The 27,206-nt window shown below is 58.7% G+C and overlaps 4 protein-coding genes across 4 annotated transcripts in view; 1 reads left to right on the top strand and 3 right to left on the bottom strand.

Moving 5' to 3' along the window:
- Positions 1-2,737: 2,737 nt before the first annotated feature.
- On the top strand, positions 2,738-12,609 carry NR2F6 (nuclear receptor subfamily 2 group F member 6). The gene is made up of 4 exons (XM_063111605.1): positions 2,738-3,515; positions 7,059-7,153; positions 10,011-10,577; positions 11,882-12,609. The coding sequence occupies exons 1-4, from the start codon at positions 3,238-3,240 to the stop codon at positions 12,154-12,156; spliced, it is 1,215 nt and encodes a 404-aa protein (XP_062967675.1). The 5' UTR covers positions 2,738-3,237; the 3' UTR covers positions 12,157-12,609.
- A 2,987-nt stretch (positions 12,610-15,596) lies between these two features.
- Positions 15,597-18,592, bottom strand: OCEL1 (occludin/ELL domain containing 1). The gene is made up of 7 exons (XM_063110067.1): positions 18,534-18,592; positions 17,613-17,715; positions 17,072-17,248; positions 16,736-16,935; positions 16,356-16,521; positions 16,051-16,104; positions 15,597-15,864 (listed from the first exon to the last, which is right to left on the bottom strand). The coding sequence occupies exons 1-7, from the start codon at positions 18,590-18,592 to the stop codon at positions 15,742-15,744; spliced, it is 882 nt and encodes a 293-aa protein (XP_062966137.1). The 3' UTR covers positions 15,597-15,741.
- A 662-nt stretch (positions 18,593-19,254) lies between these two features.
- On the bottom strand, positions 19,255-22,174 carry USE1 (unconventional SNARE in the ER 1). Its single transcript, XM_063112576.1, has 8 exons — positions 22,034-22,174; positions 21,675-21,724; positions 21,454-21,532; positions 21,203-21,355; positions 20,658-20,670; positions 20,157-20,184; positions 19,698-19,872; positions 19,255-19,454 (listed from the first exon to the last, which is right to left on the bottom strand). The coding sequence occupies exons 1-8, from the start codon at positions 22,172-22,174 to the stop codon at positions 19,272-19,274; spliced, it is 822 nt and encodes a 273-aa protein (XP_062968646.1). The 3' UTR covers positions 19,255-19,271.
- A 1,493-nt stretch (positions 22,175-23,667) lies between these two features.
- MYO9B (myosin IXB) overlaps positions 23,668-27,206 on the bottom strand; it is a 92,373-nt gene continuing 88,834 nt past the window's right edge. Inside the window, exons 37-40 of the mRNA XM_063110559.1 lie at positions 26,641-26,688; positions 26,157-26,303; positions 25,208-25,331; positions 23,668-25,090 (exon numbers count right to left, since the gene is read on the bottom strand). Coding sequence (XP_062966629.1) covers positions 24,675-25,090; positions 25,208-25,331; positions 26,157-26,303; positions 26,641-26,688 — 735 coding nt within the window. The 3' untranslated portion in view covers positions 23,668-24,674. The remainder of the gene's footprint in view (positions 25,091-25,207; positions 25,332-26,156; positions 26,304-26,640; positions 26,689-27,206) is intronic.

The raw sequence follows: 27,206 nt of genomic DNA, 5'->3' as shown, positions 1-27,206 counted from the left end.
AGCTGTCCCCTCATGGGTGGTAGCTGAAACCCAAGACAGGGATTAGAAAGGTTTTCATCCCCAGCTGGGGGGCGGGTGCTCCAGGCCACACCTGTGCAGGTGTGTGCTGGTTGCTGTCTCTCCCAGAGAAGGGCCACACCTGCCTGAAGTCTTCAGTAGCCTGGACTCAAACTTGGTCCTTCCCACTCAAGAGGCAGAATAAGGGGTGGGGAACACAGACTCCTCTGGCAAGCGCTGGGGCTAATAACCTTCGGACCTGCGCCTGCTCTTTCTGACCCCAGGCCAGCTTTGAAGAAAGCAGGGAAACTGAGGTGGGCCACCTTGCCCTTGGGAGGACAAAGGAACTGATTTTCCTCCCTCGTGACCTCCCTCCCTCCTCTCCAAGAGTCTAGGAGTGACCTTAGCCCCTACGTCCTACCAGGTTGCCCCTGGGGTTGCAAAGGGAGCCAAGGTCACCTGTAGGAGGGGGAGCAGGGGCAGGTTCCCAGACTGCCGGAGCAGGCACTGGCTGTTCCCATGGACGCCACCGTGGCAGATGGGCCCAGGCCCCTTTGTCCCTGGTCCGCGGCCGCCACAAGGTCAAATGTCACCGCGGGGCTGCGGGCAGGGGTCAGGGGGCGGGACCAAAGCTTGATCCTTTCCCCAGGGGGCCCCAGGGGGCAAGGGGCGATGGGGCAACTGGGAGGGGGTGATGCTGGAACAACTGGAGGTTCTGGGATCTGGGGTGCCTCTTCATCTGTCTCCCACCCAGCCCCAGCCCCTTGCTTCTGTACCTTTCTCCAGACTTGTTTCCCTTAAACCCAGTTCCCTGTCCCCTACCCTCCCCATCTCACCCCACTCCCTTCCCTGAGCCTTTTCTCCCTTCTAACTCACCCTTTTTGATCCCTTTTTGGAACCCATCCTCAGTCTCCACCACCCCCAGCTAAGGATCCTGGCAGATCCAGGCCAGGGGCCTAGGGCCCCTGTCCTCACCCCACATAACCAGCCAGCGCCCTCACATTCCCACTCAGCCCCAGAACAAAAGGGTTCTCTCTGCCCACCCAGGTTCCCCTCCCTCAGAAAGGTTTGCATCAGGCTGCAGACAGAAGTCCACTGCAGACCCATGGGAAGTCCTTGCTCATGTCTAACCCTAGTCCTTCCTGCTTTCTGTATTTACTAAGGTATCTTCTACCTTGCACCCAGCCAGACCTTTTCTGGGAGTTGAGCGGCCCAGGGCTGGGCATGCCTGGCTCTCGCTGAACCTCAGCTTCTTTTTAAGTGTTGCATGATCTCCAAGCATCTTCCGGGTGCCCCCTCGAGTCTCATCTCGGGAGGGGGAGGCCTCTTCCCAAGCGGGGAGGCATTAGAGCAGGCAGAGGCGGAGAGACTGCTGTCCTGCCCACACCTCTCAGAGGCCTCCACATGCTCTTATGTCCAGCTCTGGGCCCAGGGCTGCAGGGGAGGGGGGCCGAGGGGGGAGAAAAGGCTGGGGGTGGCAGGAGTTGCCGGACTCCAAGGTGAAAGGTCACCCAAGGAAAGGCTTTTCCAGCCGGTTAAACCAGGTTAAACGTTAACAGGCCCAGAGCCAGAGGCTCAGACTTCCCCTGCTCAGAGGCCCGGCTTTGCATACTAAGGGTGCTTAATAAATGCTGATCGAGCCCCTGCCCAGGTTCTAGAGTGGGGTAAGGGGAGTTGCAGGCAGGGCGGCAGCTGGGAGGCTACAGGGAGCCTGGAAGAGACATCTGCAGTCCCGCCGGCCGCTGGGCCAAGCCCTTTCTGTAAAGCACAGAAGGAGGAAATTAAAGGGGAAAAGGACAGGCCCCGCAGAGGTGGAGGGCACTCCCGCCGCCTCCAGCCCCGCTGGGCGGGTGGGCGCCTGCCCAAGAGGCTTGAAATGCTGGAGACGGGGCCCCCTGACCTCGCGTCCCTGGCCAGCCGGCCTCAGACCCCGTCCTTTCCCCCTGGAGATTCCGGGCCCCAGGTGTTAACCCAAGCAGAGAAAGGGTGGGGTGGGGGTCGGACGCGGCGACTTTCTGGAAGAGGTACCAAACACAATCCATCAAGCAGCCGTGCAAGGCAATGCCCCAGGGTGTGTGTGTATGTTGCGCAGGGACGCGCCCCCGGGTGCAACTGGCCCCCCATTATTGCTTCTGCCGGGAATGAGTGTGTGGGGGGCTCCGAGGGGCGCCTCGAGGGCAGTCGAGCGACGCAACGTCCAAGGCCGGCGGTGGAGGGAGGACCTTGGAGAGACATCTCCTCGAGGCTTGAGGAAGGGTAGAGGGCGGCCGCGACTCCGGCCCTCGCCGCGGCCCGGCAGGGGTTAAGCTGGAGCCGCGCGAGGGCTGGGGTCTGGGTGGAGGGGGAAAGAGGGGGGGAGGGGGGAGGGCCGGCCCCGCGGCCCTGCGCCCCGCCCCGTCCCTCCCGCCGGCCGGGGCGCCGCGCACGGCCACCCATGCCCTTATAAGGGCGGCCGTCGCCCGGGCAACGAGCGCCCGCCCCCAGCCCGTGGCGCGCGCCCCCGCCCCGCCCGCGGATGGAACGCCGTGTGTCAAACCGGCCGCAGCGCGGGGCCGGCGCGCGGGGTCGGAGGCGGCGGCGGCGGGAGCGGGAGCAGTTTCGGGCCCAGGTGCAGGCCCAGGCCAGGCGGGCGCGGCCTCAGAGGGGGCGTCAGCTCGGGAGTCGCCGGCCCGCGGCCCTGCAGGCCCCGAGCGGCCGCCGCGGGCGCCTGGGGACGCGGGGGAGCCGGGGGGCGCGGCAACTGGCCCGGGCGCGCGCCCGCCGCCCCTCCCCCCCGCCACGGGCGGCCGCGCAACTTGCGGCCAAACTTTCCCCCCGGCTTCCAGCGCTCGGATGGCGGCCCTCTGAGTTGGCCGCAGCCCTCGGCCGAGCGGCGGCCAGGCCGGAGGGCGTCCCCTGCGCAGCCCGGTCCGGGCCATGGCCCGCACGCCCCCACCGGGGCCCCCGGGCGGTGGGGCGCGAGTCCTCGGGGTCCCGGGCCCGCGTCTCTAGCGCGCCTCCCCAGGGCCTGGGCCCGGCCCCGCGCACGCGTGGGAAAGTTGGCCTGGAACCGGCCCGACCAGTTCCGCCCGAGCGCGCGGACCGGCCGCAGGAAGTTGCTGCAAAACTTTTTTGGGGGGTGCAGCCTGTGCCCCCCGCGCGCCGGGCCCGGATGCGCGCCGGATAGCGTCCCCCGGGCCAAGAGGGCTGCCCGGAGGGAGGATCGCGGAAGGGGCGCCCCGGCCCCGCTGCCCTGGGGCTATGGCCATGGTGACCGGCGGCTGGGGCGGCCCCGGCGGCGACACGAATGGCGTGGACAAGGCGGGTGGCTACCCGCGCGCGGCCGAGGAAGACTCGGCCTCGCCCCCCGGCGCCGCCAGCGACGCCGAGCCGGGCGACGAGGAGCGATCGGGGCTGCAGGTGGACTGTGTGGTGTGCGGGGACAAGTCGAGCGGCAAGCACTACGGCGTCTTCACCTGCGAGGGCTGCAAGAGCTTTTTCAAGCGGAGCATCCGCCGCAACCTCAGCTACACCTGCCGGTGAGTCCCCCAGCAGCGCACCGCCGCTCTGCACCCCGGCCCGGCCTGGGACGGGCTCTGACCCGCTCGGTCACCTTGGGCCTGGTGCTGACCTTCCCTGGGCCTCCACTCCCCTTCCGAGATAGGGGCACAGCACACCCCTCCGTGCATTCCATTCCTGGGGTGTGTATGCAGTTGGCGCTGCATCGATGCACGTCCCCCCATCAGGTGATCCCTTGCGGCTTCCGCCCCAGATACTTCTTCCTCCTCCCTCCCTTCTCTCAGGGGTCATCTCCGTGAGGGGAGGGGTTGGGGGTGCTGTCGGGGTGCAGCTCTGACCCGAGGGCACCCCTTCTCTCGGGGATCGCGGCGTGCGGGATACTCCGCGGGAATCGGACGTGGAACTTAGGCCGTGCAGCTCGCAGCGTCCAGGGGCCATTGTCTGCGGCCGCGCGGATCGATACGGCGCGCCCTTGGGGTCAAATATCACTTCCAAAGTCGCTCTGGCTACCGAGGCGGCGGCGGCGGCGGGAGGGAGGCTGGCATGGCACAGGGCTGCCTCCTTCTCACGAGGGGCCCCGCGGTTGGGGGGGAGCTGGGCCTGCCCATCACGGAGGAACCCCCCTGGGCTCGCCCCGGGCCTTGGGTCACCGGAAGCCGCCACTGGAGGGGCGGTAGGGCCACCGGAATTGACCGCACCCCCTCCCCCTCATCCAGGGGAGGGTGCAGACCTGGAGCTCCTGGAAAATCCCTTAAACTTTGGGGCTGCACTGAGACGGGATGGGAGTGAAACGTTTCCAAGAAGGAGCCCTGGGCTGTCCCAGGTTGGAGTCTCTTGGGGCAGGGTGTGGCCTTGCTAATGATCCTGGTTGGTGTTGGGGGAAGGCCCCCTGGGAGTTGGGGTTGGGGTTGTCCCGCCCAAGGGCCCCTTTCCCACCACTCTTCCGAGAGCACCCTTTCCCTTCACTGACAAGCCCCGACTCTGCACCGCCCCCTCCTCCCCCGCCCCCAAACATGCATGGTCTCAGCAGAGCCAGAGCCAGAGGAGACAGTCCCATTTTCCAGATGCACAAAATTGAGGTCCAGAGATGTCCTGATGTCCTGGTGCCTGTCCCGGGTCACATATCGAGGGACCCAGCTCCAGTTAGCAGGGGTTTAGCAGGAGGAACTGTGGGGCCTGGAGGGTGGTGGCTGAGTCAGGGTTACGGCATCCCTGGGGAGAGCTGCAGTTGGAGGGTTTGTTGGCTAAGGCCATTGGGTGGGGCCCCAGGCACCTGAGGCTGGAGTTTGGCCCCAGGTCCTAGGTCTGGGCTTGCCTGGGGTGGCCATGTGTGGGAGAGCTGGCCTGCTAATTGTGCTAACTGGGCCACCAGACTTTGGCCTCATTCTTGCTGCTCAAATAACTGCCTGCTTTCTGGCCCTGTCTTTGGGGATGGCAGCAGAGAAGGGGGCTCAGGTAGTTTGGGGGTCCCAGAGGCTCCCTGAGGTTGGGGTCAGGGAGCACCAAGGGGCGGAAGTGTTTGGGGCTAGCAGGTTCTTCAGAAGCTCTATGCTATGTGTGTGTGTGACCTAGTGAAGTTGCTGTCCCTTTCTGAGCCTCAGATTGATTCAGCAGAATTCCCCTGGGGCCCAGCCTTGGTGGTTTAATGCCAGTCCCCCAGAGAGACCCCAGGCCCAAGCCCAGCCCTCAAGGAGCCCCCACTCTGTAGGAGACAGTGAGACACAGGTGCCCCAAGCCTGTGGGGTCTGGGGTCCCAGGGAGGGAGCACGGGGCTCTGCTTGGGGGTTAGAGAGGGCTGCCTGGAGGAGGGCCTTGAAGCGTGAGGGGTTTGGCAGGCAGAAGAGGGCAAAGGGCACTTCTGAGTGTGGCCCAGGCAAATGCTTAGTGGCACACTGGGGGAGCTGTGTTGTAAGATGAGACCACTCAGGCATGGCAGAAGTTAGAGCTAAATTGGCCTAAAACACTGTTCTGAGGTCAGTGGGGAGCCATGGCAGGTGTGTGAGCAGGGGAGGGCTGTGGTCCAATTAGAGTGGAGGCCGGAAGCCCAAGGAGGAGGCTGAATTGGGCCACAGGGGTGGGCAAGCTAGTACGCTTTAGGTGGGATAACAGGAAGAACTTACTGTTTTACTATCTTGGGCAGGGGGGACAGATCTGTCCTAATTCCACAGCTGGGGAAGTTGAGGCAGAAGATTCAGAGGTCAGGGGGCCCTGAACCAGGCCCCTGCCTGCCTGCCTGCCTGCCTCAGGCCTGGCTGTTTCCACCCGACTGCCCTGGATCCTCCCACCGCCTGTCGCTGGGCTTTGTTCTGGTTCTGCCTGAGCTTCCTCTGCCCTAGTGGGGCCTCTTCTTAGGGCCTCAGCGGCTGGTGCTGTGGGACCTGGGCAGTTGGAGAGGACCCCCAGAGCCTCAACCTTCCTAATCCTGCCATTGGGTTCCCCAGCTGAGACCTGGGTCTTTATGTCCTCCCCCAGAGCCCCTTAGACCCAGCACATCCCATATACGGTGATGTCTGGCATCCCATTTCCAGATGAGGAAACTGAGGCTCAGTGGGGAAGTCTCTGCCTGAGGTTCAGGATTGGGTGTCTGCAGCTGGGATGCATTTGGTTTATTCCCCTAAGTGTTTCAGTGTTTGTTTTGTTCTGAGACTGTGTCTGGGTGTCCTCTTGTGCCCAGCTGGGACCCCAGGGGTGTCTGGCCCCAGATCTTGGAGAGTCCCCAGCCCATGGTGGAGAGAGACCATGGGAGAAAAGGAACGTGGGCCAAGGGGAGAAGATTCTGGGGACATTTGAAGAACAAGGGCCTGAACGTTCCTGCTTGGGGCTGACCCTGGATGGGGAGCTCACTGCCTCTCGGGACAGGGCCATCTGGAAGAGACAACAGTAATCCCCAAGGATTGAGGAGAGGAAATACCTTTGGGGTTGGATGGTCTTCCCAGAGGAGGGGATGTGGGTATGGGGCCTTCAGGAGAGAACTGGAGTTCCTTCCTTCCTTCCTTCCTTGCTTCCTTCCTTCATTCCTTCATTCCTTCATTGGTGCTGGCCTTGTGCAGGCAGTAATGCTGAGGCCCCACAGTGCTGTGACCCTGTAGATGACTGGCTCCTGGCCTGGCCTTCAGTCCTTTAGTTAACTTCATAAAGGCCAGCTCCCTGACCATGTTCCCCTCTGCCTGACAGTGACCAAATAAAATGAAACATTTAGGCCTCCATATTTCACATTTCAAACCTCTTTCTTGTGCTGCACCCTCTGCCTGGAATTGCCTCTCCATTCACCTGGGGAACTCCTCTTCATCCTTCAAAACCCTTTCCCAATGTGCCCTCCCTGGTGTGCTCATCTACTTTTCCATAGGCTTATTTGTTTGTTTGTCCACCCTGATTGCCCTTTGCTCTTTGTAAGCCTGCAGGCTGAGTCCCTGCACCCCCTTGGGCCTACTTTCCCAGTCCGTGCCCTTTGCCCCACTTCCCACTGGTGTTTCTTAGGGGAAGCCTCTAAAGGTGGCTCATAGGGTGGGTCAGGGAGGATGATGTGGGTGTCATAGGGAGCCCTGGGCTCTGTGTATCCCCAGGTCCAACCGTGATTGCCAGATTGACCAGCATCATCGGAACCAGTGCCAGTATTGTCGCCTCAAGAAGTGCTTCCGGGTGGGCATGAGGAAGGAGGGTGAGTAGCTGCTGCGGGGCTCAGGCGGGGTAAACACACAGCCTCACCTTTCATTCCCTGTCTCTGGGGTCTGGCGCCTGCTAACCTCATTACCACCGATCCCTTGATCCCTTTGGCCGCCGTCTGGCCCTAGGCTGGAGGAATCCAATTATGATCTGTGGCCATAGGACGCCCTGACTTGGGCCCATCTTAAGACTTTCTCTAGCCCCCTCTTTCCCAGCACCTCCCTCCCCAGATCCCCCATGGCCCCAGAGGCTTGTTCCCTGGCCCTGACACCTTGGTGATCTCCTTGTGCCCTCACCTGGCTGCTGCTTTCTGAATAAGGATATATATTTCTGTTTGATTTGCTTTCCTTCTGCCCTCCACCCCCTGTTCTCTGTTTGCCCAAGGCAGGAACTTGGCCAGATTAAGGCAAAGGGCAGCTTACCCTTCCTCCTGACCCAGGGCAGTGGGAGCCAGAGGAAAGCCCAGCCTCCTGTTTCTGCCCAGGAGACTTGGGTGGATGGACACATGCTGGCCAGCTGGGCCTAGAACTCTGCCAAACACTTTCAAAATGGAAGTGGAACCCAGAGATTTCCATATGGAGCCCTGGGGTTCTAGGAGCAGAATCTGCCCTGTGGGATGAGAGCCCCCATGCTGGGCTTCGTGTCCTTGCCTGGACTGCATGATGGGCCAGGCTGGTGGTTCTTCCCAGCATCTAACCTGATTCTCTCCTGCTTTAAAGTTGCTTTCACTGGACATCTGTGGGAGAAGCTGGGAAAGGCTGATCAGAATCTTTCTCTTAAAACTGATCACTCCCTTCAGTCCTTTTAACTTTGGGAGTGACTCTCTTGTCCCTCCCCTCCACCTAAATTTTGCCTCCACTCGTGCATTTGACCTAAAATCCTGATATACATCAGATCTCCAGAGTCTCAGGGATGGAAATATTCATAATCACTAACATTCTAAAGCATAATCCTACCTCAGGGCCTTTGTACAGGCTGTCTCCTCTTCCTCCAGATATCTGTATGGCTCCCTGCTCACCTCCTTCAAGGTTTGCTCAAACATCAGGTCCTCAGAGAAGCCATCCTGATTACCCTCCCCGCACTTCACTTTTATTTCACATCATCTACCTCATTGTTCAGTTTACTTACTCTGCCACCAGGATGTCCATTCCCTTGGGGCAGGGATTTTGTCCTGTTCACTGATGTGTCCCCAGCACCTAGACAAGGGCCTGGTTTACAGTAGGCACTCAATAAATGATTCTTGGCTTCAACTGCCATCCATTTAGCCCTTCCTGTGTGGCAGGTACTATTCTAAGGGAGTTACAGAGATTTTCATTTAATTTAGTGGTTGGTCATCATCATCTGCATTTTATGGATGAGGAAACTGAGGCACATAGAACAGATCAGTAAGGTCATTTGCCAGGATCAGAGAACAATAGAATTGTGGTTGGGATTTGAACCTCCACAATCAGGGCTGAATGATGAGGAAGAAGAGCTGGGAAGGGGTTTGAGGAAGCGGGAACAGCATGTGCAAAGGTCCTGCAGTGGGACCACAGTTTGGTGAGAGGAATGGGGGTGGGGCTTACCACCCAGAGAGCACAGGAGGAGAAGGTCCTCCTGGGAGGGCCAGGGGCCGCTTTTGGGCCTTGTTCAGCTTCACCCATTTGAGTTGACCCTGAGACTCAGAGATCATGTGGAGCAGGCTCGACCGCAGGCCTGTGCTGCTCAGCCCGGCTCTGCTAGCCCTGGCCCCTGCCTGCACCCCCTCCTCCCTCTCTTCATCCGGGGTTAACCTGGAGTTGACAGAGGTGATGAGACAGGGTGTGCTGGCTCATTAAAGTTCATTAATTTGGGCCGGCCTGTGGCTCACTTTGGAGAGCGTGGTGCTGATAACACCAAGTCAAGGGTTAAGATCCCCTTACTGGTCTATCTTTAAAACAAAAATATTAATTCATCTCTGCCTGGCACCCAGCCCAGTGTGCCCCTCCACTCCACCCACCCTGGCAGAGGCCAGGCAGGCATGCAGCCAAATGACTTCCTCATTGTGCCTCAGTTTCCCTCTTCTTTCCCACCTGGTCACTGGGGACATGGGCCCAGGCCAGCAATGGGTCTTATCCCCTTCATAGACAAGGTTACTCATGGCAGCTAATGTTTATTGAGGACCACCTGCATGCTGGGACCCCCAACTCCGGCACCGGTGCCTCCACAGGGACCCTGACAGACAAGACCTGCCCAGGGAGCCCAGGTCTGGTAGGGAGAGGATAGAAGGTAGACAGATGATCCCATCTGCATAGGACAGAGCTGGGGATGGCTCTGAGCTGGGGTGTATTGATCGCTTGCTTTGTGGACCGGGCTGGCCAGGAATCCCAAGACTTCCTTGACTCCATCCTCAGCTCCTGGACCCCCGTGATTGACAGATGGTGACATGATTGACAGATAGAGCCTCCATGGCCTCTAAGCCGAGGTCATACAGTCCAGCAAGAGGGAGACAGGCATGAATTAAATTAGCCCTCATCCAGCTGTCCCGTTCCCATCCAGAGAACATGCTCCCGCCCCCAGGAGCTGGGATGGGGGCCCGAGAGGTGATTGGACATGGCTCAAGCTGGAGGAGACAGGGCAGAGCTGGGTGGGGATGGGGATCCTGGGGCCCTTGGAGGGGAGGGACTCAGTGACCCTCTGATGACTTTTGTCTCTGTCTCTCCTCCCTTTCATCCTCCGTCCCTCCCTGCCTCCATGTCTCCCTCTGGGAACCCTCTTTGGTCCTCTTCCCCTCCCCTCCTCCCATCTCCTGTCTCGCTGCCTCTTCCCCTCTCTGGTGTCCCCACGCCCCTCGGTCCCCTCCCTTTACCCTCCTGTCCACCTCCCCCCTGCAGCGGTGCAGCGAGGCCGCATCCCACCCTCGCTGCCCGGCGCTGCGGCCGCCCCCGCGGGTAGCCCTCCGGGCTCGGCGCTGGCGGCAGCGGCTGCGGCGGGCGGAGAGCTGTTCCCGGGGCAGCCGGTGTCGGAGCTGATCGCGCAGCTGCTGCGCGCTGAGCCCTACCCCGCGGCGGCCGGGCGCTTCGGCGCGGGCGGCGCAGCGGGCGCCGTGCTGGGCATCGACAACGTGTGCGAGCTGGCGGCGCGGCTGCTCTTCAGCACGGTGGAGTGGGCGCGCCACGCGCCCTTCTTCCCCGAGCTGCCGGTGGCCGACCAGGTGGCGCTGCTGCGCCTCAGCTGGAGCGAGCTGTTCGTGCTGAACGCGGCGCAGGCGGCGCTGCCCCTCCACACGGCGCCGCTGCTGGCCGCCGCCGGCCTGCATGCCGCGCCCATGGCCGCAGAGCGCGCCGTGGCCTTCATGGACCAGGTGCGCGCCTTCCAGGAGCAGGTGGACAAGCTGGGCCGCCTGCAGGTCGACTCAGCAGAGTATGGTTGCCTCAAGGCCATCGCGCTCTTCACGCCAGGTGAGTGCTGAATGAGGGGGAGGCCGGGACCCAGCCCCCGCTGCCCAGATCTGGCGCCCTGCACGGGCCCACCAGTGCTGGAGGGGAGGGGGCGAGGAGTGGGTGCAGGCAGTGTGATGCCCTGACGCCTCTGCTCCCCATCCCAGCACTCCCTGAGGACTCGGCGCCCAGCCTTCTAAACCGCAGGCTGGGCCTGGACCTGTCACTCAGGTCCCCGTGGCCTCTCTTCCGATTCCTAGGCACCCCGAGACCCCCACCGCCTCATCAAAGTGCCCTTCGTACCCAGCGAACACTGACAGCAGAATGGGATCGGGGAAGGAAGGGACGCGGGAGGGGCGGTCCCTGACACCTAGTTCTGGTCCCCTCGGTTCCTCCCTGCCTGATTCCTGGGCCCTAAGACCGCTGAACCAGGCCTCCAGGGCAATCTCCAGGTGGCCAGGACGGCACTGGATGGGGTAGGGGCGTGGCTCAGAGGCCTTCCCACTGGGGTGGGGCGGAGCCGGGTCTGAATACCTTCCTGATAACCCTCCAGCAGTCCTTTCCCCGCAGTATTCCAGTCGGCCAGCGACTGGCGGCGCAGCTAGTTCTGTTCTTTGGACAAGTCTCCCCAGCCTGTCCCCCGGGGGTTACTTCACCCACTGGAAGACTCCAGACCCCACCAGATGCGTCCTCAGGGCCAGGGCTGCTGGAACCAGACCCAGGCCCCCCTAGGAGGTGGCTTTCATTCGATAAATACAGCCTAGCCCCTCCCTTCTTTTTCCAGAAGACTTTCTCTGCCTCTCTCCTCCATGGGTCCCCCTCTAGACACTGTCACATTCAGTCACACCCCAGGCTCCTCTTGAGTTTCCATCTGGGCTCTGCCTCCCCAAATCCCCAGTCCCACCTTCCTGGTAAGCTTCATTAGAACTTGTCTCCCTAGGGGGCTGGCAAGCTCAATTGGGAGAGCATGGTGCAGGTAACACCAAGGTCAAAAGTTTGGATCCCCTTACTGGCCAGCCGCCAAAAAAAAAAAAAAAAACTTAAAAAAAGAACTTGTCTCCCTGTCACAGGCTTCAGTTGGGAGTCTCAGCTACCCTTGAAGCATCACTGCCTGCACCCTTGTCACTCTCCTCAGATGAGACCATCTCAGTTTCTCTTGAGAATCCACAGTGCTTTCAATAGCCCTGTTTGTGCCCCAGAGCCCCATCTTCTACCTGAGACCCCCTCAGTACCCACAGCCCTAAGTGGTGGCCCCCAGTCACCCTGTGGACCCTGAGTCTTCTTGCTGTGTCCCACCCCCATCTAACTCGCTCTTGTCCCTCCAGATGCCTGCGGCCTCTCAGACCCAGCCCATGTGGAGAGCCTGCAGGAGAAGGCGCAGGTGGCCCTCACCGAGTACGTGCGGGCCCAGTACCCATCCCAGCCCCAGCGCTTTGGGCGCCTGCTGCTGCGGCTGCCTGCCCTGCGTGCCGTGCCCGCCTCGCTCATCTCCCAGCTTTTCTTCATGCGCCTGGTGGGCAAGACGCCCATTGAGACACTGATCCGCGACATGCTGCTGTCGGGAAGTACCTTCAACTGGCCCTACGGCTCGGGCCAGTGACTGTTATGATGCTGAATGGCTATGGCCGGGTCTGCAGACCTCAAGGGACATGGATGCTGAGGCCTTGAGGGGGTGTCCCCCACCCCGGGCAGAGTACCCTGGCTTTTCTTCTCAGACTCCTAACTCCTCTGTTTTTTAAAGACTGTGAAATGTTTGTCTTTTTTCTGTTTTTTAAATGATCACAAAACCAAAAAGAGACGATCGCCCAGAACCTCTGGCCAGGTTGCGGGTGAGGGACGGAGGGTTGAATCCTGGGACAGCCTTGTCCCTCAGTGTCCCAAGCATGAACCCGTGGGACAGTGGGGTTGGCTTCTCTGACATGATGGACAAAGGCCTGGTGTCTGGACCAGAGGGGCAGGGGTAACGTGCACCAGGCGGTCCTCTGGACATGTGACCACGTTGGACACTACATGAATAAGTCAAGGCCAATAATAAAGATGTTTCCTACCTGCACAGCCTCCTTCGCCATCTTTTTGAGGGGAGGGGAGGGTGAAGACCCCCACCCACAACCACAATCTTTCACCTAACAACAGCCCAATTAACTGTGTGACTGTGTCTGTTTTTGAAGGACAGATGGAGAAACTGAGGCAGGTGGAGAAGGGGGCCTGAGATTAGCTAGTGAGTCTGCAGGATTTGAGCCCACAGATGGCTCTGGCTCAAGTTCAGGCTCTGGTCTGTGAAGGTAAACCTCATGGTTGTTAAGAGTCATACATATCCTGGACCAAACACCTTATTATTTTCTCTGGTCAGCTCTTAATCATGGTGTCTGGGCTCCAATGCCCTCGAGAAACATCTGGGGCTTGGCCACAGTGTTTGGTTCATGGACAGCATGTGACTCAAAGCTGGCTAGTGAGATTCGATAGCAGGATTTGGAACTGGGAGGATACAATTAAAGCAAGGCAGAGCTAAGAGAGGACTAATTTCCCAAGATGCCTTTGGAGCCCCTGGATCAAACCATACCTGAAGCCCTTTGGTATTTAAATACAATGAACCCAGATTTTCCCTTTTGTGCCTGAGCCAATTTGAGTTCAATTTTTTCTTACACATAATTTAAAAATTCCTGTTTATAGATTGGCACTTGGAAGGTGGGGATCTGTAAGGATAGACTTTGAAATGGGGATTTAATTGAGTTGACATGCAGTGGTACAGGGCACCAGGGACCGAGTCATCCTGGCCATGGGGGTTTGTGGCCCAGCTCTGGGTGGGAAAGGCACCTGTGGGGTTTAGCACCTGGGAGGTAGCTCTAGGAAACTGGCGGAAAAGGTCCGAATGGTGGTGGGGGTGGCGTCTCTCACTGAGGCCTGACAAACCCTCCATCAAAAATGCCCTTCTGGGGCCGGCCTGTGACTCACTCAGGAGAGTGTGGTGCTGATAACACCAAGGCCACAGGTTCGGATCCCGTATAGGGATGGCCGGTTCGCTCACTGGGTGAGCGTGGTGCTGCAAGTCAAGGGTTAAGATCCCCTTACCAGTCATCTTTTTTTAAAGAAAAGATGCTCTTCTGAAAACAGCAAGGGCCGAACTCAGGTCTCACCCTGCAGGCCAGGGCAGCCTGTCCTCCAAAATCCTCCCCACTGGCCTTTCCCGTGTCCATCTTGGAGGAAGCCTTCTGCCACTTATTGTGGAATAAATGAGGGCCTCTCATGTGCATGCCTTGTCCTCCGAAGGGGACGAGGTAGGAGTGGGAAGGGGAGGACATTGGGCCCCCACTGGAGGCTGAATTGGGCTCGGCCCTGGGTCAGGGTCTTTCATGATGTCCTGTAAATGGGTATATGTTCACTCCATACTGAGGGCTGGACAGCAACACCCCATTTCTCAGATTCACAGGATGATCAGAACTGTACAGGACCATGGCGTCTGTCCTGCTGTCTGGTGTCCAGGCCAGAGACTTGGATGTCCGTCCAGCCTGACCACTGAACTCCTACTTGCCCTACAAAACCCCACCCATATTGCCCCTACTGCAGGAAAACATCTCGAGCCTCCCTGGTTGTTAAGAATCTGCTATCCAGCCTTTTATTACTGGGCCCAGGGCCATCTTTCCCAGCCTAGGGGCTTCTTGAGGACTAATCCTGGTGGCCTGGTAGCTGACACTGTCTTCCCTGCCTGCATATGGCCTCCCTGTTGCTCCTGTCTCCTGTGGCTCCCCTGAGAGACCAGGACTCAGAGAGGGCAGCTTCTGGTCCATGGTCACAAGCCCCACAGGGAGCCTGGCCCTGCCTGTACCCCACGCACCTCACCCAGAGCCTGGCATGTGTCAGTCGGCATCAGAGGACCCTCTCCCCAGGCCATGTGTATGAAGTGTGCCCACACAGTGCCTGGCATAAATTGCTGTCCAGTCTCAAGTGCCCAGGGAGAAGTGGAAAGTGGAGGGACCCACTTGTCTGGGCTGGGGTCAGGGCCCCCTGCAGGGACCCTGGGCTGAGTCTGCTGCCTTCAAGTGGTCCCCAGCATCGCATCACGTGAATATTTCAGGAAGCTGCCCCGGCAAGACTCGGGTCCTCTGACAGTCTTGCCTCCATGAATGGACCTGCACAAGCTCCTGACCACAAGCCTGGCAGACAAGGTGAAGATGGATGTTGGCCCTCATCTGACGGCAAGGCCACTTCAAACTCTTGGAGGAGTGGGAGCCCCCTGGACAGATGAGGGTCAAACCCCATCCAGAGATCCTGGACAAGTCCCTTTGTAGTGGATGGAATTGTGTCTCCCCAAAACTCACTGAAGCTTGAATGGTGTCCCCCAAGTTTTACATATTAGAAACTTAGCCCCCACTGTGACTGTTAACAAGGTGGGAAATCCTATTATGATAATTGGAAGGTGGAGCCTTGAAGAGGTGATTGGATTGTAGGACCGTGCAGTAGTGAATAGATTAAAAATGGTGGTCAGGGGTGTGGTTCTGAGGGCTTTTAGAAGAAGAGGAGAGTCTATCTCTTGTTCTCTCTCTCTGCTTCCACCATCTTGCAATATGAGACCCCTGGGTCATGGTCACCACCACCAGATGGACTTTGGACCTCCCGGCCTCAGAAACTGGAAGCAATAAATTTTGTCTGCACCACACTCAGCCAGTGAGCGAACCGGCCATCCGTATATGGGATCCGAACCCGGGGCCTTGGTGTTATCAGCACCGCACCCTACCGAGTGAGCCACGGGCCGGCCCGTAAATTTTGTTTTCTTTGTAAATCACCCAGTTTCCATGTATTTTGTTGTAAGCAACAAAAACGGACTAATACACCCTTTTTTGGAAACTCATTTTTTTCCTCTGGAAAATGGAAAAACAACTTTTTGGTGACAACTGAGCGAAATCAGGAGTGTTCAGCTGTACACGGTAGGTGTTTAATACATGTTTATTCCACTGGGATGGAGAGCAGAACCTGCTCCCAGGGGACAGGTGGCGATCTGGAGTCCCCATGGAGCCAGGTCTGGGGGTCCTGGAGGGGGGCCTGGGAAGGCTTCCTGGAAGAGGGGCCATCACAGCCGAGGCCTCTGTGACCAGGGAAGCTACTCCAGGCTGGGGGAGGGGCACGAGAAGAGGCCTGCAGGTAGGAAGAGAAGCAAGGGGTCCCTACCCACACACGTCTGCCAGGCCGCTCAGAAGTACACAGAGCCCTCGCTGTCTCTTTGGTCGTCAAATTTCTGGATCTGGTTCTTGAGATGCCTCAGTTTACCCTTCAGGTAGTGACAACGCACCTGCTTGTCCAGGAAGCCAGGGTCCTGGACAGGGTAAGAGCCGGAGAAGTCCTTGTGGTAGTCTAGCCTATGGTCTCAAGTTGCTCGACCCTGTGCCTGTCCTCTCTGAGCCTCAGTATTCTCTTCTCGAAACTGGGCACAAGCATCCCTGCCTCATGGGAGTGTCCAGGTGCAAAGGCCAAGCAGTGGGACCCAAGGGTCACTACTCACTGTTCGCTTCTTCTCAAACTCCCTCCAGACACGGGCTGCAACTTTAGCTTCCTTCTGCAAAGAGAGGAGGAGGAAGGGGCTCAGGGAGAGCTGGACCCATGGAGTGAGGGGGAAACCGAGACTCAGATAGACAAAGTGGCCCATCCAGGGAGGACCTCAAGGGCTGACCTTGGTCATGTGTTGTGGCACCCATCTGGCCTAAAGGAGGAGCAGACCCAGAGATCTAGACCCAATGGAGGTCCCAGAGGCTTGGGTCAGGGCACCCAGAAAGGGATGTGGGGCAGGGATTTCTGGTCAGTGCTGACCTGGCTTTGGGGCCGGGGCAGCGAGCTCAGCAGGGCTTCCAGCTGTTGGAGCTTTGCCTGTGCGGATCCCACCTCCTGCTGGAGCTCCAGGAACTCTCCATATTGGTCCTGGAACACTGCGGCATAGCGGCTCCGTTCCCTCTCACTGCTCACTGGTGGGTATTTACTACCGGGTTCAAGGGGTCGGAGGGTGAGTATAAAGATCACTTCCTTTCCCCCAATCCGTATAATTTGTTTTTCTTTGCCTATACTGGGCTCCCTACCCCAAACGTGCTTTTTCTCTTTTTACTATTTGGTAAACTCTTATTCACCCGTCAAAGTCCCAGCCTCAGTGCCCCTTCCCTGTTCCCAGGCATCAAGAACCACACGGGGACACTCACAGCTCATAGTCAGGCACTGGGGGAGGCCTAGGCATATGCCCCCTGGGGACGGCTCCAGTAGGCTTCTTGGCGCCCACGAGGGCCTGGGAGGGCAGCTCATCCTCAAATACAATCTTCTTGGGCCTTGCCTTGTGGGCTCCCAGCAGGGGCTGGCACAGAGGGCGGGGGGCGCCGGTTTTGAGACCTCCTGCCACTGGTCGCTGCAGACACCGCAGGAATCACGGTTTAGGGTTCACGGGGGAGGGGGTGGTGGTTGGGAAACCGTATCCCTCATTCTGGGGGGACTGAATCCTCTGCCTAGGCCTGGCCTGGGCGCCCACCCCCGGTCACACTCACCGGGGACCCAGGGCCAGGAGGGCGGGTCTGCGGGTTTCCCCGGGAGCAGCGAGTCTTGGGAGGCTTCCGGGTGTGCATCGGACTCGGGGAGGCGCCACTTGGTGGTCCCTGGGCCGGTGGGCGGGCCCTGCGGGAGGTGTCGTGGCCCGCGCGTGGCGGGGATGGCCTGCGGGCGGCCTGAGGACATGGGGGCAGAACGCGCTGGAAACGGGGCAGGCGGGAGCGCGCGCGGGGAGGCGGGCCCAGGGCGGCCAACTCTCCACCTGCGCGCGCGCTCCACGGAGCGCCGCTATTTGCATAGACGCACGCGATTAGCCTTCAGAGCTCCCCAGACCCCGCCCCAGGAAGCGAAACCCGGAAAAAAGCTATGCAAACGAGCCATGACGTCACCCCACAGCCTGGGGCGGAGTCCAATTAACCCCCTTGCTGCCGGAGCCTCGCCCTCTAGGGGGCGGGGAGCCCACTGACACTGCCCCCGAGGAGCCCCCTAGGACCTCCGCCCCGCCCGAGGGCCTCACGGATTGCTCCCACCCCGGGTCACCTGTCCCAGCGTCCGGGGCTCCAAGCCTGGGTCTGCTGCCGCAGAGGCACCTGAGTCCCAGTTGTGTGTTAACTGCAAGCTGCACCCGACTGGAGAGGTCGATCTGCGGGACGGAGACGGGGCCTGGCGAGACGGGGCGGGGCCTGGCGGCCGAGGGGCGGGATCTGACCTGGCGGGCCGGGCTACCCACCCTAGCCACCCAGGTTCGACTCCGACCTGCTGTTTTGAGAACTGTGATCCTCAGTTTGTCTGAAAAGCGCGGTGGTTTTCGTGAACTTGCACGTGTTTATTTACTCTGCAGATATGTTTTTAAAATATTTCTTTAGGGCCCGTGGCTCACTTGGGAGAGTGTGGTGCTGATAACACCAAGGCCGCGGGTTCGGATCCCTATATAGGGATGGCCGGTTCGTTCACTTGGAGAGCGTGGTGCTGACAACACCAAGTCAAGGGTTGAGATCCCCTTACCGGTCATCTTTAAACAAAGAAAATTCAAACAATAGAAAAGGCGAATAGGACAAAAGTGAATTTCTCACCAAACCCCGTCCACAGGCTGCAGTTAATTGTGTCTCCTTCCAGAAAGATCCTAATTCGTGACAAACAAATATAAGTATTTTCCTCATTGCAAACGATACTGCAAAAATATGTAAAAATTTCTTGGGCTGGCTGGTTAGCTCAGTTGGCTGGAGTGTGGTACTGGTAACAACACCAAGGTGCAGGGGTCGATCCCTGTACCGGCCAGCCCTCCTTACCAAAAAAAAAGAAAAAAGAGGACCGACCCATGGGAGAGTGTGGTGCTGATAACACCAAGTCAAGGGTTAAGATCCCCTTACCGGTCATCTTTTTAAAAAAGTAATAAATAAAAACTAACTAAATAAAAGCTGCCACTAGAGCTTTAAAAATCTATACCAGGCGGTTTTGCACCTGTGTTGTTGGGGGTCCACGTGGGCATCTCTACGAGTGTCCCCACAGTGCCTACCCATGCTCCCGTGGGACAGATACTCCAAACACCTGTCACATGTTCACTCTCCCTCACTGAGCTCCCTTGGTCACCCCCCTTTCAGGTTATGCCCCCGACATCAGGAGTAGTGGTGAGCAGAGCCCAGGACCAATGTTGCCCCAGGATTCTCACTCGACGACCCCTGCCAGGGTCCCAACTCTAGTGGCCACCTAGATCTCCTCTGAAATGACCAGACTGTGACCTGGGGAAGGGCAGGGTCTCTGCTGAGCCCTGTACACGACCCACACGTTTATTGACTATGTGAAGGATCTGCAGTGTCCTGAGAACGGAGGCTGTGGCTGGGCAGAGCCCTGAATTATTGCCTTCAATCTCAGGGAAGGCCCAGCATCAATGCCCCCTCCCCCATGCTGAACTCCAGGCATGGCCCCATTTTTCCACCACCCTCCAGCCTCACCCTAACTCCACAGCACTGAAGGCACTGTGTTTGGCTCTGACTGACAGAGAGTTCCTGGGGAATCTTGAGGCCTGGCCTTGTCTAGCGTGGGGTGGGCACCAGGAGAGAATAGAGGGGCATCTGCTGAGTCACTGCCCCCAAAGCCTCCCTGTTCATGTACTCTCCGCAGCTCTCAGGAACCTCTCAAAGGGTACCCCTAGATAGGGGTGGGGGGCAGAGAACAGACAAGGTGAGTTGGGGTTGGTCTTTATTTGAGTTTGGGCATAATACGAATGAAGAGGATCATGCTAATGAAGATGAAGCAGACGATGATAAGCATGGCCCAGAGCAGCCAGTTGACTGACTTCTGTGTGTGCTGCTCCAGCCGCTCTGACTCTGTCTTCAGCTTCTCTAGGTTCTGGTCAGCCATCTTGAGGGAGTGCGACAGGGTCTGTGGGTGAGGAAGGGAGGGTGTCAACAGAACTGGGGCCAAGCCAGGCCTCTTCTTACCGCCCTGGGGCAGGCCTGCACCTCTTGGCCCTTGCTGGTGCTGTGTCTTCTGCTGGAAATGCCATCTTTGCTTTCTACCAAACTCCTATTCATCCACTAAAACCTCAGCCATAATGCCCCTCTGCTAGGAAGCCTTCTCTGATGCCCCAGGGCAGAGACTGGAGAGTTCCCAGAGTCCCCACACCTGATTGTCCTTCTTGATGACGCTCTGAGCAGCCAGCGTGTTGGTCTTGAGGCTCCGGGCCAGGCCTAGCATCTCCTCTGCCAGCTTTTCCTGGAGGTCTTGATGTCGCTGCAGGATGAAGTCTAACTCGGCTGCCGACTGCTTCTCGTCTGCTGGCCTGGACCCTCCCATCCCACTGATCCCACACATGGGTGGACAGGAGGGGATGAGAAATGGAGTGGGGGAGGGAAAGAGGCCATCACATTCCTAAGGAACCTAGAGGTCATGGCTCCAGTCATTGCCCTGCTTGAGGGGGCTCGGTTTCCCCTTCTCTGCTTTTACTTCTGAGAAGAGCATCTCCAGAAATGGCTTCAGATTAGTGGTTTAGACCGTTGTGGTGTCACTGCAGTGGCCCATGGTTTGTCCAGCACTGCCCCCCCAGCCAGCCTCCCCTGTCGCTCAAGGACTACAGACACTCACATTCTCTTCCTCACATCCAGCTCAGGCTCTGAAAGTGAAAGAGGCCAAGCAGGGAAAAGAGAGGATTGGTTTCCAGTTTCCAGCCTCCCAAATTGCCTGTGCTGTGTCCGCTACCCAGAATGTCATTTTCCCAATGTGTCTACTGTCTAGTGGGTTCCTGAGCATGCTTCAAAGCTCTACATTGGACACTGCCTCTCCTAGGAAGCTTTTCCTTCTCCTATCTGGGCTCCCCAAAGCCCCAGCTCCCGCTGTCTTGCCTAGCCTTAGCTCCATGGACTGGAGTACCCAGTTCTATCACCTCTGAGGGCCACTTCCTCTTTCCCAGCTCTGCCTCCAGGAATAATTCTGTGATGCCTCCTGGGTGACACGCTCCCTGAACTGGGGAAGACTCTGTGGGAGCCAGGCTGGACATGAGGGATGTGGGGCATGAGGGATGTGGGCAGCAGTTGTCTTGTCCCAGGCAACTGGCTCTCAAGTCCTGCTCTGTTCAGGGTGACTCACCTCCAGCAGAATCCTGTGGGAAGAAGGGAGAGGCATGAAGTCACCTACCCTGTCCTGTCCCCAAACCTGTCCCTTCTGCTCTCAGAACCTCCTCACCCTCAATCAGGGTCCCGGGAAAATGCTGTGACAGCTGAGCCTCAGTTTCCTCATCTATAAACTGATAAGGACAACAGCTCATATTGTGAGGGATTGAGATGATCCACGTAAAGGGTTCAGAAAGGCACCTGTCCTATTTCATGGATGGGGAAACTTACTCATCTTGTGGCAAGTGGCAAGCCAGGAACCAAACCCTGCTCTGGGGCCAACTCTGGGGAATAGCCAGACATGTACTATTTTTGCTTTGTGCCAAACTCCTATTTATCCAGTAAAGCCCTGACCACAATGCTCCTCTGTTTGGAGGCCTTGTCTGATGGCCCAAAGCAGAGGCTGTTGGGCCCCTTAGGGTCCCTGTACCTGACAGTATTGTAGTTCTGGCCTCTCCCTACTCTCCCAGCATTGAACCCCTGTTCCTGCACAAGGGGTTCCCAGGGACCAGGAAGCCTTACCGTGCCTAAGAGCTCACTCCGCATCTCGCTGGTGTATCGCGCCCGTGACTGCAGATGCACGGTTTTCGTGGCTGGTACTCGCTCTCTAGCTGTTGTCGGCACCCGGCCAGGGGCCAGGAACTGGTTGGCTAGTGCCTTCTCCGCGGAGGAGGTCTGCAGAAAAGTGGGGAGAGGGGTCACCGGAAGGGTGGGTCCTGGAGGCCCAAGATGAGCATGATGGGGGTTGAGAAGGCAGAGGCGCCCTTGCTCACTAGCTTCTCTGCCTGCAGCATCCCCTTCAGAAAATCCACTTTGCGGGAATATTCATTGATCACTTCAGAGGCCGGTTTGCTGGAAGAAAAGAAGAGGGAAAAAAAAACCCTGCCCATTGTCCCCAGCTCAGGAAAGGGTCCCAGCTGGGACTGGAGTCGAGGAGGCCTCAACAGAAACCCCACACCTTGGATTTGAAAACCCTGCAGCCGCCTGCACTCACCTAGCTTGGGCCTTCAGGGCTTGCAGCATGACCTCCAGGGCCCCCACGTACTGAGAAAGGAAAGCAGGCTGTCATACCTGTCCCTCCCAGGTCCTGCTCACAAGAGTCAGAGCCAGGGAGGGGGCGGGGGCAGGACGGGGCGGGGCTGGCAAAGAAGAGGCAAGTGGAAAGGAGGCGGGGACAGGGGGGGGGCGGAGCATCAGGGACGGGGGCGGAAACGGCAGGTGAACGCGGCGTAATGACCGGAAGGGGCGGGGCCAGTGGCCTATGGCGTGGGGGGTGTCGGGCCGAGTGGCCGCTAGCCCCGGGAACCACCCTCCGGGAGCCAGGCTCTCCGCGGCAGCGCGGGACCCCCTCACCTTCTCCAGACGCCACTCGTCTGGGTCCCTCTTCTCTGATGCCATAGCCTCGCAGCGGCACAGCAGGCGCACCAGGTTCAGCTCCAGCCTCGACGCCGCCATCATCGCTGCGCGGTACCCCGCCTCTTCCGCCGGCGCCATCTTAAGGGAGGGCGGAAGTGCTTTCGTCTGGCCTTCTTCCGGTCGGGCGCACCTCCTTCCCCGTGTTCGCCGGCCCATGGTAGTTTGGGGCGGATGTAGTAGCTTGTTTGAAAGAGAGGCGCCATCCTGTTCATGTGGGAGCAAGCGATAAATCGCTTACTTTTCCTCGCGAAAGTCTTAACCGTTCGGAAGGGGTTGCAAGGTCTGGGTCCTGTGGTGTCAGACCCATGTGCAGCGCGTCCTGTGCTTATTCCGTTTGCTCATAACTCGCACTCTTTCTTGGATTCTCCCCACGCTGAGCTCTTTCACATGCAGGCAGCCTTCCCTGATTTCTCTTGGGGAGAGGTCCTGACCTGGGACTTTGAAATCCAAGTCCCGATCTTTTATTCCCCCACCCTGATTTTATTATTTGTCAGAGGGGCTCGTCCATACTTCTGTGGTTATGAGCTTCTGGGTCCCACCTCTGACTCACTCCACCCTGGGCTGTGGTCTTGAACGAGTTTCTTAGCTTTTCGGGGCTTGTCTCCTCCTCTGGGAAATGGACAGTTTGACAGTGCCCGCCTCAAGGGAGACACGAGCCACTCTGGGAATGAGAGGTGGGGCCAGCTCACCCGTAACGCCTAAATCCCCATGGAGAGAACCCAATCCCAGCTCACTTGGGTCCCCAGGAAGCCGAGGTCCCCCCAAGCCTGCAGATCCACTCTCATGGAGTGGACAGGGTGAGAGTAGGGATTTCACAGGGACCAGGGCCTGTCATGCAGCCTTTATCTACCTCCCCACCCCTCAGGTCACCTGTGCCTTGATCACACCAGTGGGCCTGGTGTCGTTGCAAAATACCACAGAGGAGACCAAACCCAGGGCCCATAAAGGGGACCTCTAGAGGCTGACAGGGAAGAGTCGGAATCCCAGCCCTACCCGTTCCCAGCTGTGTGGTCTTGGACAAGCCCCCCAACCTCTCCGGCAGGTGTGGACTTGGGTTCCTCATGGTTCCCAACTCCACCTGCCAAACAGTTCCCACAAGTGCCTGTGCCATTGCAGCCTGGGAGCCCATCTGTATGTAGGGTGTTTGCTCCTGACTCTTGGGCCCACCAGGAACTGGCTCCTCTGCAGGGCATGTGGCTGCTGCAGCTGACATTTGAGCCCCAGCTGGGCAGAGGCTGGGTGCTGGAGCAGGGAGATAGGAGATGGCTCCCAGGACAGTAGGCTCTCCCCACTGAATGAGGCTCTTCTGGGGGCTCCTTGCTCCGCCAGCTTTCCCCGTCAATAAACAGGCACCTCCAGCAAGCCCATTTCCCTTGTATGAAGAGTCCATGTGAAATTCCAACAGCAGCGTTTGCTAGAGGATCAAGGCAGGTCCTCCCAGACCAGGGGTGCAACCCTTGCCCTGGACCCCTTTTGGCTGAGGCTGCAGGGCCGATGCCCACCCACCAGCCCTGCTCTTCCAACCTGAAACCAGTCGGAACAGGAATTCCATGCAAACACTTCTCAGGCACTTTTTCTTTATTTCACATGTTGTGCGGGTGCACCCATCATTCCAGACCTGTGACCATGTGTCCAAGTGTCTTGGGAGTGGGCTGAGCCTGAGAGACAAGAACCCCACTCTGGAGACACCCAGGCTGTTGCTGTTGACCTACAGGGACATACAAGTTCAAGGTTGCCCTCCCCACCTGTGAACAGTCCTGAGTCACTGGCTCCTGTTCTGTCACACAGGGCGGGTAGTGCCAAAGGTGGTGTCCTCCAGCCCCCAGTGTCCAGGGCACAGTGGACAGAAGAGTGATGACCACACTGAGGTCTCCCTGGAACGCTGCAAGGTCTGTGCTGACTCGGGGTGGAGGCTGTCCCCTGACTCATGTCCTGGCTCCAGCCAACAGCCTCGACCCCCCACGGAAGGCTCCAACGCTGTCTGCAATGCACCTCAATCAGGTGGCTGCCTGCTGGAGACACTCGTTGGAGACAGGCTTGGGCGGTCAGGTGCCCCACGTGTCCAAAACCCTTGTGCAAGGTCCCAGCCTGCTGACTGCCCTCCAAGTAGACTGCAGTCTGAGCTTCACAAGCCCGGTGGCCGAGCAGCCTCAACCCTGACGACTCATGTCCAGATTACAAGGGAGACGCACAGCGTTAATGTAAAAGTTTGTACATACACGTATAAAAAACAATTTGGTCTTCCGTTAAGGCTGTTACAGTTTAAAGTTATGTAAACCACGTACAAAGAGTTACTGTAAAAACGTACAAAAGGGGAGGGGGGGGCGCAAAGCCGCCTGCTGCGATTTGGCACTCTGGGCAGGCGTGTCAGTGACTTGGGGCTGGGCAGCAGGGTGGCCTGGCCCCAGCCAGCCTCTCCCTGCCTTGACTCTGTGCTTGGAGCCGGTGCCCACCCAACATCACTCTTGGAGCTTTTCATTGTGGATCCTTTGAGAGCTGAATGCCAGCTCTGCAGCTCTGGCGCCCAGCTCCAGCTCAGGCTGTCCTTGGACATGCAGACTGTGCCAGCCATGGGCTCTCAGCTGTTGGCCTGGCCCGAAGCTGAGGGCAGGCAGTATGTTGGGGGGTCCGAGTACCTCCGCTTGGCCCCAGGCAGCCGGTCATCCTCGTCTAGGGGCTCCAGAGTGCCCCGCACAGGCAGGTCTGCCCCGGGTGTGACGTACACGGAGTGTACCTGGTCCGTGCGGCGGGCAGGAGGCTCTCGGCGCCTCACTGGGGCAGCGGCCTCCTGGACTCTGGGTCCCCGGCCAGCCAGGTGAGAGGGCAGGCCAGGTGGGAGCTTGATGTTGGCTGTGGGCATGATGGGGGTCCGCCGGGGGGTCTTCACTCTGACCGTTATGAAGGAGGATGGCCTTCGTCGTGGAGGTGCAGCAACCCTGGGGAGGGGGCTCGGGGTGGGTGCGCCGGGGTAGGGGAGAGCAGGTGCGGGGGGCCCTTTTGAGAGACAGACGGCAGGGTTACTGCAGCTTTGGGGAGGCAAATGGACCCTTGTCCCAGGGCCTGCCGGGGATGAACGGGAAGGAGAAAAGCAGACGCTACCTTAATACTGACCTTCCAAGGCCCCCCGCCCGGCCCGCTCCTCCAGCAAGCTCTCAGTGCTGGCCGAAGTCTCTGAGTCCACATTCTCCTCGTCAGAGCCCCGAGGGTCCAGCTCCGGCAGCCGGTAGGTGATGTCCTCCCTGGGGAAGAGAGAATCAGGTGTCTGAGGCCACACCCATGGTGAAAGATCACCCCATGGAAAGTGCCAGGCCGGCACAGAACAGAGCAGCTAAAAGTGACTTCCTGTTTCCAACCTACCCCCTCCCCAAGCACACCTGGCCTGAAACACCCCTGGCCCTCTGAAGCTCATCAGAGGGTGTCAAACTGCTTCGGGAAGCCTGGGCATCTGGCCCTACACAGAGCTAGTGATGTGCTCCCGCCCGAGGGCCTTTGCACATGCTGTTCCCTCTGCCTGGAACACCCTCCCCTGGTCCCGAGACTAAGAGATACACCACTTCTTGTGGCATTAATTTTTTTGACAGCTGGCTGGTACAGGAAAACCCTTGACCTTGGTGTTACAATACCACGCTCTGACCAGCAGAGCTAACCGGCCAGGCTTCCTGCATTCATTTTTAACAGCTCCACCTTTCACACTCACACCTTGGCTGGATGATAAATTCGTCAGTCATCCTTGCTAAGACTGACTTCAAGACCAAGTTGGGCATCACCTCTGTCACCCCCCTTTCCCTGTGGGCCACTGTGGTCCCCTGGGGGAAAGCATGGGGTTTAAACAGAGCCCGCTATAGCATTCATGGTCAAGTTTCAGGACAGCAGTGTCCCACGAGGTGAGTATTGTCTGCCTGTATTAGGGACGATGGGACTGAGCCCAATGAGACCAAGCTAATCACCAGGGATTGAACCTGCTCAGTGGCCTCCTAATCCCATGCCCTTTGCTGCCCAAGGTGCCAGTGGATGGGGGCCGGACAGTGGAACCCAGGGAGAAAAGGGGACAGAGGGACACTTGCTTCTCCTCCTTGATAGATTGGATCCGCTCAATGAGGATCTCCTTCTCTCGGTCCTCATCGCCGCCGGCTGCCTCCTCCTCCGGCAGCACCTCCAGTTCCTCCAGGCTGCCATCCTGGCTCCCCCGGGCTTTGGGGCTCTTGTTCTGGAACACAAAAGCTGCAGGTCTGACTGGTGCCTGCAGGTGGGTGCAGGTTAGTGCTGGTGGCTGGTGAAAGGTTGGGGAGTTATGTGCAGTTCCTGGGGAGGTTAGTTCTGTGCACGTGCTGGGTTTTTAGTGAGACTTCTCCAGGAATGCTGCAGGGACAGAGTGGCTGGCACTCGGCTGATTGGTCGTCCTCAGCACAGATGGTGAGCAGGCAAGGGACCTCCCCCAGCATGCACTTCCGAAAGGTTAGGACATGCTCAGTCTATCCTACGAGAACCCCAGCATGCACTGCACCAGGGGACATGCACTGTGGGCCCACCGAATGTGTACATACCAGGACCCCCTCATTGGGAGATGAAAACCCCAGTTTGAGAGGCCAGGGCTGGGGGAGAGATGAACACAGGGTGAACACACAGGTCTTGACGCAGGTGTTGAGTTGGGGGCACATCTGATAGCCAGCACGAGGACAGGGGTTTCCTGGTTCCCACAGGAGCCCAGGACCCACTCACTCCCCACTCACACCCCCTACCCGCTTTGCTATGGGAATATTTCCCTGTGGGTGGGGCCCAAGTCAGCAAGGGTGGAAGCTGAATGGATGACCTGAACCACCACCAAGTGAGTGATGGGTCCAAAGTTGAGTGTGGACCTTGGTCTTTTGATCAAGGCAGGAAATCTGCTTTTACCTGTGAGGATGCGAGGTCCCAGGCCAGTCTGCCTGTTGCTGTGGTGTGCTGGGAGTGGGCATGGGCCCAGAGGAAGGGAGACTGGCCCCACTCCCCACAAGACCACACCCAACTCCTGCCACTGGATGTCCCGCCCACCTGCAGGCCCCTCCCACCCCAGGCCCCAAGGCTCCTCTCATACAAGGCCCCGCTGACCCACAAGACCACGACCCCGCTG

The sequence above is a fragment of the Cynocephalus volans genome, chromosome 10, assembly GCF_027409185.1.
Source record: "Cynocephalus volans isolate mCynVol1 chromosome 10, mCynVol1.pri, whole genome shotgun sequence".
NCBI lineage: Eukaryota > Metazoa > Chordata > Mammalia > Dermoptera > Cynocephalidae > Cynocephalus > Cynocephalus volans.
This window is presented reverse-complemented; position numbering and strand designations above follow the sequence as displayed.